Source organism: Myotis daubentonii, chromosome 8 (genome assembly GCF_963259705.1).
Source record: "Myotis daubentonii chromosome 8, mMyoDau2.1, whole genome shotgun sequence".
In the NCBI taxonomy this organism is placed as follows: Eukaryota; Metazoa; Chordata; class Mammalia; order Chiroptera; family Vespertilionidae; genus Myotis; species Myotis daubentonii.
In genome coordinates this window covers 83638840-83651178 of record NC_081847.1, presented here as the reverse complement: position 1 = coordinate 83651178, position 12339 = coordinate 83638840, and the positions used below count along the sequence as shown (strand labels likewise).

The 12339-nt window shown below is 37.7% G+C and overlaps 1 protein-coding gene across 7 annotated transcripts in view; it reads left to right on the top strand.

Annotated features, from left to right (window-relative positions):
* Positions 1-12339, top strand: part of PIAS2 (protein inhibitor of activated STAT 2) — a 73284-nt gene that overhangs the window by 57503 nt on the left and 3442 nt on the right. For 6 of the 7 annotated variants that reach the window (XM_059707230.1, XM_059707232.1, XM_059707228.1 and 3 more), the window contains 2 exons: positions 5086-5225; positions 11061-11098. In XM_059707230.1, the coding sequence (XP_059563213.1) occupies positions 5086-5225; positions 11061-11098 (178 nt within the window). Of the gene's footprint in view, positions 1-5085; positions 5226-7411; positions 7516-11060; positions 11099-12339 lie in introns of those variants that run through there. The other variant, XM_059707233.1, reaches the window with a different exon arrangement.

Sequence of the window (12339 nt, the reverse complement as noted above, 5' to 3'; positions counted from 1 at the left end):
GGTTTGAGATCTAAATAGAGACTATGAAATAGTTTTGTTGTTTGTAGAGTATGAAGAGTGTCATGCAACTCTGTCATCATTTATTGTTAACTCATTTAATAATCTGAGCAATAAGAGGAAGTGTTTCAAACAAGAGAAAGGACATCATCTAGAGGTCCTACTTGACATCTTAGTTTAGCTTGTGACCATGGTTCTACCTTAAATTTCTATCTATTTTATTTTCTTTGTCTTTATTGTGGTCCCTTCCAGCTACAGAATTCTGAGCCTCTCATTAAACTTACAGTTTTCTAACAGCACTGTGGGATGTTAACCTAATGTCCCATGTCCCAGTCATTTCCCCTTTATTTAATAAAGTTTTATTTTTCAAAATGTACAATTGTTGGGACCTGTTTCTGAATCTTTAATAGCAGCTGGGCATGGGGGGTCCCCATCCTTGGTATTTCTAGTGTAAATTACTTGAACTTTGTGCTTTGAAACCAACATAATAAGTATTTTACTGAGGAGCTCCCAAAGGGGTGCCCTGGCCAGGAACTGCCAATGTTCAGTCTTTCATAGACAACAGCTGGGCATATGAGCTTATAGTTGAGAACTTGCAATGTATCATATGTGTTTTTGTCAAGATTAGGTTATTATGCTTGTCCCAAACTTGGCCTTTGGACCAGTTCTTTTTGGCCTTGCCCCCAGTTTGTTCACTGGGTCTTTGTCTTTCTTGGCCGATGGCACCTTTCTTGTCATCCTTGGGTAACATCATGGAGCTCAGAGAGCAGCTGCTACCACTGTAGCCTCACTGACATGTCGAACAAAAAGCTGGCCACTATCAGCCCGTAGGGTCCATAATATTGCTTAATTTCTTCTTTATATTAAAGATGTTTTTCTTCTTAAGTTCTGTTTACCCTGAGCAAAGAAAAAAATGAGGGGTAAATAGGAAGAAGTCAAAATTATCTCTCTTTATTCCTGAACTTAAAAGAAATATATTTATACTGCTTCTTAAAATAATAGTTAAAATTATATATACATATTGTGTGTATATATATAACACCATTTATAAAGTGTTGCTTAAGTGTGTTTAATTTCAAACTCATAACCCCCCTTAGAAAGATAGATTGTATCACAGTAGGCAACATTTTATTTCTGGCTATTATATCTTACATCTTGAGTAGTCATCTTTTTAAATTTCTCATTGCTGCCTATTGTCATCAGGTTGGCAATCTTTAGGATTGGCTTTCTTTGCTTAGGTGATCCCCAGATAAGTGTGTTAATAATTGCCCTAGCTCCGTGGTCGGCAAACCGTGGCTCGCGAGTCACATGTAGCTTTTTGGCCCCATGAGTGTGGCTCTTCCACAAGATACCACGTGGGGGCGCGCACATACAGTGCGATTGAAACTTTGTGGTCCATGCGCAGAAGTCGGTATTTTGTGGAAGAGCCGGTATTTTGTGGAAGAGCCACACTCAAGGGGCCAAAGAGCTGCATGTGGCTCGCGAGCTACAGTTTGCCGACCACTGCGCTGATTTGGCTCAGTAGATAGAGCATCAGCCTGTGGACTGAAGGATCCTAGGTTCGATTCCAGTCAAGGGCACAGGCCCAGGTTGTGGGCTCAAACCCCAGTAAGGGGTATGCAGGAGGCAGCCAATCAATGATTCTCATCATTGATGTTTCTATCTCTCTCTTCCTCTCCCTTCCTCTCTGAAATCAATAAAAATATATTTTTTTAAAAAATGAGTGCTAATAATTAACACAACTCATGCTAGAACGAAGTAATTCTGGTTGAACTATAGTAAGTAGCATCACTCATAAATTGCCCTGATTTAAATAAAATCTTAGGAGTCCTTTATTTTATTTCTAAATTTTAAAAATTGAATTTATTGGGGTGACAATAACTTTATTGCAAAACCATACAGGTTTCAAGGGTATAGCTCAATAAAACATTATCATTGCCCCAAGCAAAGTCTCTGTCCCAATTTTCCCCCTCTTTCCCCACCTCCACTACCCTCCCACTCCCTTTCCCCTCTATCACCACACTGTGGTCTGTGTCTGTGTGTTCTATATATATGTTTTTTGGTTAAGCCCTTTACCTTCTTTCATCCAATCCCATCCTCTCTGACAACTGTCAGTCTGTGCCGTGTATACATGCCTTTGTTTCTATTTTGTTTGTCAGTTTATTTTGTTCATTAGATTCCATATGTAAGTGTGATCATATGGTATTTGTCTTTCTATGACTGCTTTATTGCAGTTAGCATAATAATCTCCAGGTCCAACTATGCTGTAAAAAAAAAAGTCTTTCTTTCTTTTTTTTTAATTAAATCTTTATTGTTCTGATTATTACAGTTGTTCTTCTTTTTCCCCCCCATAGCTCTCCTCCACCCAGTTCCCACCCCACCCTCTGCCCTTACCCCTCCCACTGTCCTCATCCATAGGTGTACGATTTTTGTCCAGTCTCTTCCTGCACCCCCACACCCTTTTCCCCCCAAGAATTGTCAGTCCACTCCCTTTCTATGCCCCTGGTTCTACTATATTCACCAGTTTACTCTGTTCATCAGATTTTTTATTCATTTGATTTTTAGATTCACTTGTTGATACATATGTATTTGCTGTTCATAATTTTTATCTTTACCTTTTTCTTCTTCCTCTTCTTAAAGAATACCTTTCAGCATTTCATATAATACTGGTTTGGTGGTGATGAACTCCTTTAGCTTTTTCTTATCTGAGAAGCCCCTTATCTTATCTGACCTTCAATTCTGAATGATAGCTTTGCTGGATAAAATAATCTTGGTTGTAGGTTCTTGCTATTCATCACTTTGAATATTTCTTGCCACTCCCTTCTGGCTTGCATAGTTTCTGTTGAGAAATCAGCTGACAGTCATATGGGTACTCCCTTGTAGGTAACTGACTTTTTTTCTCTTGCTGCTTTTAAGATTCTCTCTTTGTCTTTTGCCCTTGGCATTTTAATTATGATGTGTCTTGGTGTGGTCCTCTTTGGATTCCTTTTGTTTGGGGTTATCTGCACTTCCTGGACTTGTAAGTCTATTTCTTTCACCAGGTAGGGGAAGTTTTCTGTCATTATTTCTTCAAATAGGTTTTCAATATCTTGCTCTCTCTCTTTTTCTGGCACCCCTATAATTCGGATGTTGGTGAGCTTGAAGTTGTCCCAGAGGCTCCTTACACTATCTTCGTATTTTTGGATTCTTTTTTCTTTTTCCTTTTCTGTTTGGGTATTTTTTGCTTCTTCCTATTTCAAATCTTTGACTTGATTCTTGGGATCCTCTTGTCTGCTGTTGGATCTCTGTATATTATTCTTTATTTCAGTCAGTGTATGCTTAATTTCTAGTTGGTCTTTTTTCATATCCTCCAGGGTCTCACTAAATTTATCAACGGTTTCTAGAAAATTCTTAAAAAACCTTATAACTGTGGTTTTGAACTCTATATCCAGTAGTTTGCTTTCCTCCATTTCTGTCATTTGTGACCTGTTTCTTTGTCTCCACATTTTTTATGCTTCCCTGTGTTGATAGAGTGGCTTTGTGTGCTAGGTGTCCTACAGGGCCCAGTGGCTCAGCCTCCCCAATTACCTGAGGTGGACACTCTTGGTGCACCCCTTTGTGGGCTTTGTGCACAGTCTTGTTGTAGTTAAGCCTTGATTGTTGTAGGTATCACTGGGAGAAATTGACCTCCAGGCCAATTGGCTGTGAGAGTCAGCTGTGTCTACGGTGGGAGAACTTCTGTGCTGAAGACACCCTTATGGGGCAAGACTTGGTGCTTGCTGAGTCTGCCCCCTGAGTGTGTCCCTTATGGATCTGAGGAGTTGTAATCTGGATGGTCCCACTCTGACCACTGGGTACACTGGCTCTTGGATCTAAGGAGATGCTAATTTAGCCTCTGCCTGAGGCTACCCAGCAGGAGCTACAAAGAGATCTGCAGATTCCCCTTCCTTGTTTGGGGTTTGGAGGTGCCCAGATGAGGCCCAGCTGCAGTTTGTTAGGTAATTTTCAGATTGCAGAGGGCCAGGGCATTCATATGCAAAAGTCTCTGCCTCAGCTTGGGTGGAGTAGGGTCTCAGGGAATCAACAGGGCAAAGCAAACAGCTATGGCTGATCCTCAGCCCTGCCCTCAGGGGCCCCGAGTCTCAGTGTCCCAGGGTAATCCCTGCAGTCACCTCTGAGAGAAAGCCACCCTCAAGTTCCGAGTTCTGCCCGATGCCAGACAGTCCAGTTTCTCCCCGTATGAGTCTGGGTCCCTAGGGACTTCCCGGAACTGGAGTTCAGCGCAGTCAGGGGCTTGTGACTCCCTCCCGATTCAAAAAGACAGCCGCCTCCTCAGTTGCCAGCCCTTGCTGCGTGCACCTCCGTACCTCTGCACTTTACTTCTGCAGCTCCTCTGAGTCTCAGTGTGCTTTTCTCTTTCCTTCTAGTTGTAGAATTTCCACTCAGCCAGCCTTCCTGTAGTTCTGGATGATGTCCGTTTTGTCTTTTAGTTGTATTTTTGTAGTTGTTGTGGGAGGCAGCAATTTCCGGTGTTTACCTATGCTGCCATCTTGGTTTCTCTCTCTTTTTTTTCTTTACGGCTGAGTAATATTCATTGTATAAATGTATCACAGCTTTTTTGACCACTCATCTACTGATGGGCATTTGAGCTGTTTCCAGATCTTGGGTTTGTGAATAATACTGCTACGAACATAGGGGTGCATGCTAGTATATTCTTTCGAATTAGTGTTTCGGCATTCTTAGGATATATTCTTTTTTTGTAGATAAGACTACTAATATCCATATGTGTTACCTACATTAATAAAAGCATATGCAAAGTATATTTCTACTTGTGAATGAACATTTTATGTATTACTCCAGCACTGTACATTATGTTTTAATGTTGACTCGCTCTTATGTCACAGCTGCTGAGAGCCATATACATGCATGTTAAAATGTAGACTGTTAATGAAAGAGGAGAGTAGAGGGTAGTGCTGTGCAGTGAGTAGCTGCCATATAGTCGTGCTGAAACTTAGTGAATTTACAACTGAGAATGTGCAGTAGTACAGCCCTTCTGTCCTGTGAACTAACAGCCAGATTGTTTGTAATTTCCCATGCTATTTAAAACAGGGTTCTCATGTATCAGCCGTCTTCTGTAAGGGTGCCCAGTGTGACTTCGGTTGATTCTGCTGCTATTCCGCCTTCATTAACAGACTACTCAGTACCATTCCACCACACGCCAATATCAAGCATGTCATCAGATTTGCCAGGTATGTGAAGATTTATTTTTGTTTGTTTGTTTCTTATTAAGTCTTATCATTTATTTTTAATCTTAACCTGTGGAGCAAATAGAGTTTTAAAAATGTAAATAGAAATGCTAAGGAAATTCGAAAACTTCATATAAAGGTAATGTCTGTTTTAATATATCATATTCATTTCCTATCATCTTAACTTCAGAGCAATCTATAGATTCCTAATAATAGGAAAGACAGTAGGATAGTAGGAAATTTTTATAGATTTTATTTTCCTTCAGAGAAGATTTGTACTCAGAGGTTTTCCTTAGCTTATTTATTATTCAAGCTTATAGGTTCGGGAGAGAGTATTTTCTCATACTCTTCTTGGTAGTCCATCACAACTTGGGGTGTTGCCAACAGCTTTACCTTGTGATTTTCCCCTGTAAAATAGGACCTACCAGCTGTCTCCCTAGAGCACTACTCAATATCTGAAGACATATTTTACATATATATATTAACTCAACATTTAAAAATTCAAGGTTATTTGAATTACCTTACTACCAAGACCTGTGCAACCAGGGCCATATTATACATTTAAACTCTGCCCTTCTCCCCTCTCTGTATACCCAGTGTTTTTTTTTTTGTTTGTTTGTTTGTTTTTGTTTTTTTTTAAATATATTTTATTGATTTTTTACAGAGAGGAAGGGAGAGAGATAGAGAGTTAGAAACATCGATGAGAGAGAAACATCGATCAGCTGCCTCCTGCACACTCCCCACTGGGGATGTGCCCGCAACCCAGGTACATGCCCTTGACCGGAATCGAACCTGGGACCTTTCAGTCCGCAGGCCGACGCTCTATCCACTGAGCCAAACCGGTTTCGGCTACCCAGTGTTTTTACAGACATTTTTGATCTATCAGATGTGAGCAAGTTAGAACCAGTACCTCTTAATATTCATGACTTCCCTTCTTTCTAAAGGGTGCTTTTAGTGGAATACAATTCCCTCTTCCAATTAATTAATTTTCCCCACCAGATTTCTGAAGTTAATTTTAATACTCTTAGGGAGGTCTTTATTGTAAGAACAATATATACTCTTTTGGACAAAATTTGTGTTGTTTGAAACAGTTGATGGTTTTGTTATCTGGCCAATTCAAATACAATTTAATGGAAAAGAATAGATTAAAAATACTATCCATCAAAAAAATTGTAAATACTTTTTCTTAAATATGTCTAGTACTTTGGGAATTGGTATTTAAATATGTTTAGTCCATGTATACTTTGGGAATTGGTATTTTAAAAAATTGTTTGCAAACCCAGCCATGACCAGTTATAAAGTATTTTTTGTATCCGAAGCTTGATGCTAAGGTATAGGTGAGGTCTCACAGTCCATAAGAAATACACTCAGAGAGTCTTAATTTCTAACTGCTATGTTTTGCTCTAACTTTGGCTAGTTTTAAGTGAAGTTGAAGAGTGTCCACATGTCATCTTAGTATACGTTATAAACATTTTTTAAGGATTTGTTTCCTAAAGACTTTGAATTAAAAATTGATCTGGAAAAAAGATTATAAACTTTCATTTACTAAAGTGATTCTGGCCATTTAGCAGTAGAATAGACACAATTTATAAATCACTTGCTCTGTTTTCAAATTATGTGATTCTGAATGAATTTTTAGCTTTAGAGAATTTACAGTTTTTCAAAATTTGGGTATAAATTGAGACTGTTTTATAAAATGTGCAGATTTGAGAAAAATGCAGTAAAATATGTTAACTGTATATTTCATAAAATACACTTCAAGCCTGGTATTAAGGAACTAAGACTAATATTCAGGCCAATATAAACCAATATGGTAATACTGGTTATTAAAATGTTGAAATGCTTTTTACAAGTTGATAAACTGAATAGAATAGGGTCTATTGTACTTTATAAGAATTAACAGTTTTATTTATCATCATCTGTGATTCATGTAGCAATCACTACATCTAAATAGCTTAGTTTTTACTTTGGTTTTATTGTTAGTGTGCTCTTTTGTAATTAGTAGTTACTTTGCTTTTATTTTTGTGCATAAATTTTATGTAATTAGTCATACTATACAGAGTTGATATTTATAAATTTAATAATTTATAATAAATATTAAATAGAACACCAAGAATAGTGATAGCATTTTAATACATTTCTTAACATTCTTTTTAAACATCATAAACATGAATCTTCTGAATCTGCAGGGGAACAAAGAAGAAATGATATTAATAATGAACTGCAGCTTGGAACATCTTCTGATACTGTGCAACAGTGAATTCAAAATAAAACATAATTTGTATTTATGGAATGGAAAACAGCTTGATTATTTCAAGAAAAAATATGACTGCCTTATTATTACTAGTGACATATTGTCAGGTGTGAGTGGTGCTCAAAAGTTGTGTCATTAAAATTTGGAAGTGCTAAACATTTACATATTTAATCATGTAGCAACCCTGTTTGGTTAAAGTTCATGGCTCAAGTAAGGAAGATGCTATTCTTAGTAAGACATGTAGAGTCAGTTTCACATAAAGACACATTTAAAATCTAAAAGCAACAATTTTAACTGTTAATAGAACAAACATTTAGAATGTACCATGAGAATTTTTAACCTGCTTTTTAGTTAAAAATAATTGAGCACATTTTCAACCTTGAAATACTTAGGAGGGCATAAATATATATTAATATAATCTATTGTTTCAATTGAAAGTTATGGTAAAATAAGAAAACACCATTTTGCTAAATTTATAAAATAAGGATATAACAATCACTATGAAACTTCAACTATTTCATATGAGTTTTAATAGTCTACTTAAAATATAAAATGCAAGACTTTGATAATGCAGTTTATTGGAAGGAATAACATCTGAAATACTATATCAAATTTTAGAGATGGTGTTTGAGAAAAAATGGTTTCACGGAGAAATATTTACATTAGAACATTATTGGATTTTGTATAGACAGCATCTGTATAATGCTGGGGAGACAGCCTAGAATTTCAACCAAGAGCTTAGAAAAATGTGTGGGTATTTTACTATCTATAATAACAAAAGCATAATATGCTAATTAGATTGGACATCCTTCTGGACGTCTTTCCTTGTGGACAAAGCCTCAGCGGGGGTGGGGAGGTGGCAGGGGGCTGAGGCAGAGGCGGCAGAGGCCCTGGCTGCGGCGGCGGGCAGGGGCCGGGGCCAAGGGCCTTGCACGAATTTCATGCATTGGGCCTCTAGTGCATTATGTAAGTCACCATATTCATTGATCTGTGGATGAGGTGTCAAAAGATAGAGATCAAGTGAATCTCTTAAATCACATGAAACAGTAAAGAATTACAATATATGTAAGAGCTGAAATAATGAAAATAGGAAGTCTCTGCACCTCAGTGGACAGCCTTCAGTTCTGGAGCTGTAAAAAAAAGCCTGAAAATTACAAGTCTGTGTGTTTATTTAAATTGAAGTTATGAAATGGGACTAAACATTTAGAAAATGAGCATTTTTGGGTGATTGGCTTCAATACAAATATTCCAGCAGAGATAGCAGTGCTTTCTTAGCTTTTTAAGTGTTTGTTATTCAAGTGGACTGAGTGATTAAAAAAACATTAAAAGTAATTGAACATATAAAATCCTATCTAATAAAAGAGCAATATGCAAATTGACTATCACTCCACAAGATGGCTACCCCCATGTGGACACACGATGGCTGGCAGGGGAGGGCAGTTAGGGGTGACCAGGCTGGCAGGGGAGGTTCAGTTAGGGGTGACCAGGCCGGCAGGGGAGGGCAGTTAGGGGCAATTGGGCCAGCAGGGGAGCAGTTAGGCATCGATCAGGTTGGCAGGGGAGTGGTTAGGGGGTGATCAGGCTGGCAGGCAGAAGCAGTCAGGGGCAATCAGGCAGGCAGGCAGGTGAGCGGTTGGGAGCCAACAGTCCTGGATTGTGAGAGGGATGTCCCAGATTGGAGAGGGTGCAGACTGGGCTGAGGGGGAGACACACACACACACACACCATGCACGAATTTCGTGCACCAGGCCTCTAGTCCTATATAATAAAAGCCTACTGTGCTGTGTCGAGTTGGCCATTAAACCAATCAAAGCGTAATATGCTAATGATATGCTAAGGCCGCTCAACTGCTCACTATGATGTGCAGTGACCACTCGGGGCAGACGACTGGTTGACCAGTCACCATGATGTGCACTGACCACCAGGGGACAGATGCTCCAACTGGTAGGTTAGCTTGCTGCTGGGGTCCGGCCGATGGGTACTGAGTGAGACATGTACCAGTGGGGTCCCTCGGTCTGGCCTGCACCTTCTCGCAATCAGGGCTGAAGGACCCCACCCCCTCCGAGTGCACAAATTTCATGCACCAGACCTCTAGTTAATAAAAAGAAAATTGTTACACCATTTGAAGCAAAATAAAATTAATAAAATTTAAAAAATTAATTAAATGACACGCTGATAAAGTATTTTTGTGACTCAGTCAATAATGGAGATGTTGAATATATAAAACTCTTGGAAGATATAAAAGTTAGACAAATTTTGAATTGGTGTTCAACAGAAGCAGAGAGGATTTACTGAACAAGATCATTAATGTGAAAAGAAACTGCTTATGGAAAAACGTCGCCTACTGAAGTTGGAATCGTTCATTGTGATTCTCTTTGTCCATTGTTATCTCAAACCCTGCTGTGCCATATAGGTAGTGACAGACATACAAAATGAAAAATCATAATTTTTTTACATGCTTTATAAATGGAATGGTTTCTTTCAAATGATTGGTGCTGTAGTTTCTATTACTTGATAAGCATTGTAAACATAGCTTATTTAGAGATTATAAGGGACTAACTATACTTAAAATGTTTGAGTTATAAATTATTCATTCTGCTTATGAAATATTTTAAAGATAATTTCTACTAATATTCTCTATTTTGAGTAACAGTCTAATATCAGACTTTACTCTGTATGATTGTTATTTAAGGTAACATTGAATGCCAGCAAATAAAAATGTATAAAATTGAATAGAAATTGACCTGTCTTAGTGACCTATACTTAGTATCTTTTTGTTGTTGTTTTGTTTGTTTTTAATGTTTTGGAATTTAGTCAAACAGGGACTCTAGGGGAACTGACTTGGAAGTTTATTGATAGACTTTTTAGGCTTGAAATTTTAAATTATTTATTGTTATAACTTTAATGCTTTGAAATGGTGTACTGGGCAACCTTTTTCACATTCCTGTTTCTAAAGCTTAGTTGGAGAATCTCACATCTTTGGTTTAGAAAATTGCATTGGCTTATAACCTAGTACGCCTTGATAGGATTTAGCTTGTTAGTGAGCAGAAATTACCAAGGCTTGCTTTGTGCAGAGCATGGAACTGGAGTGATCCCTGGATGAGGTACTGCTTTTAATGTGGAAATAGGGGGACAGAGAGCGCTTCATGAAATAGACATCTGTTTAAGAAGTGGTATTTTAGATGAAGTTCATTGTGATGTATTTCTGACAAATAAATGTGAAGTATCTTAAGAGCTTAAGTATGTTTTTTTAATGGTTCGTATCCAGATCATTATCTCATCCATTTTTTTGCTTCTCGTTCTGTTAAGTGATGAAGCTAAGAAATGTTTGCTTTGACTAGTCCTGCTTCTTCCTTTAAGTCTCTGGGAAGTGATTTTTCCAGATGTTTTTTAGGGGATATGTTCATTTTGGAATTTTATACACATTAAATAGCACTGCTTCTGGTGTAGACCTTTCCTATCATGGAATGGTAAACAGTTAACCCCAAATGTTTTCTGGCTTGTGATAAATATAAAATGATTTTGGGAAATAATTCTTGTCTCCAAAATATGAGACAACTATTAACAAAGCATTTTTGTTTTAGGTTTGGATTTTCTTTCCCTTATTCCAGTTGATCCCCAGGTATGTATCCTGAATTTAAGCAACTAATTTGTATTTGATTGTTGCTTATGTCATACTAACTAAAAATGACCAGTTGCATAAAATCAGGACAGTCAACTCTCAGTTACTTAAATTGATGCAAAGAAAGTACTATATAAACATTTCAGTTTTATTTGGAGAAATAAAGTTGCTGTTTTTCAATTTATGATATTTTTTGGTCTTGATATTTGAATTTGAAATTTTATTTAGTTTAATAATCAGTTGGCATTATCAAGTATTTCAGTGATTAAAATGAGGGAAGCAGTGCTAGATTACTAGAAATTAAAATTGACAGAAATTGTAAAACACTTGTTCTATATAGAGAAAATAGCTAAAACTGATTAAACTGCTTTGAATCATTATCTTGAGTCTTCCTTATTTTTAAAGGCAATCAGATTCAGACTTTGGGGATGCCCCAGCCTAAGTTGCTATAAATTATAAATTATTCCTGTTTTCTCTGTCAGAGGTAAGAAATTCTAGTATCCCAGAGTCCCAACATGAAGACCTTGCAGTGAGCATGGACCCCACTGGCAGGCGTGTAGCAGAGGCAGAGCAGAGGAGGGAAAGGCATGGGGCAAGCCAGGGGCAAAGTGAAACAGACTTTGAAAGGTGTGTTGAGAGTAGGAAGGGAGTAGAGGAAGAACATGGACCACCACTTCCTAGGTGCTCAGAATCAGCTAACTACAGGTCTTGTATTGGCCTCCTGTTTGAATACTCTGTATCTGATCACACAAACAACACCGGAAATACTGGCCCAAGGTAACGTGCACAGAATGAAGAATTTCTTCTTCTCACCCTGAATTGACTTTGTGACATCAGTAGATTCTATCTACAACAAAAGTATACCTATATCTTTCTAGGAAATTTATTCTTTGGGCTTAAAATATTACTGATTTTTTTTATGTGAACCATCCTTTTAAAATAAATTACCTTGGAACCTAGAGGATTCAAATTTCATAGTGCTATTTAGCCTGCTAGTGTCAGGCTAACTTAATTGATAAGGCAATAGAAGAGTTATAGGTTGTGCCTTCAGTCTCCATAGAATCCTTAAGATTTGTTCTACTTTACCTCCATGTTGCCCCATTATTTTTGTGCAGATATGTGCCAGTTACACATAAAGAATGGAGTTACAGGTAAATGCCTGCAACCCAAGTATAATAAATATTCAATGCATAGAGCCTATTGATAGCAGGACTGTAGTATCTAGCATTCATTTTATAAAG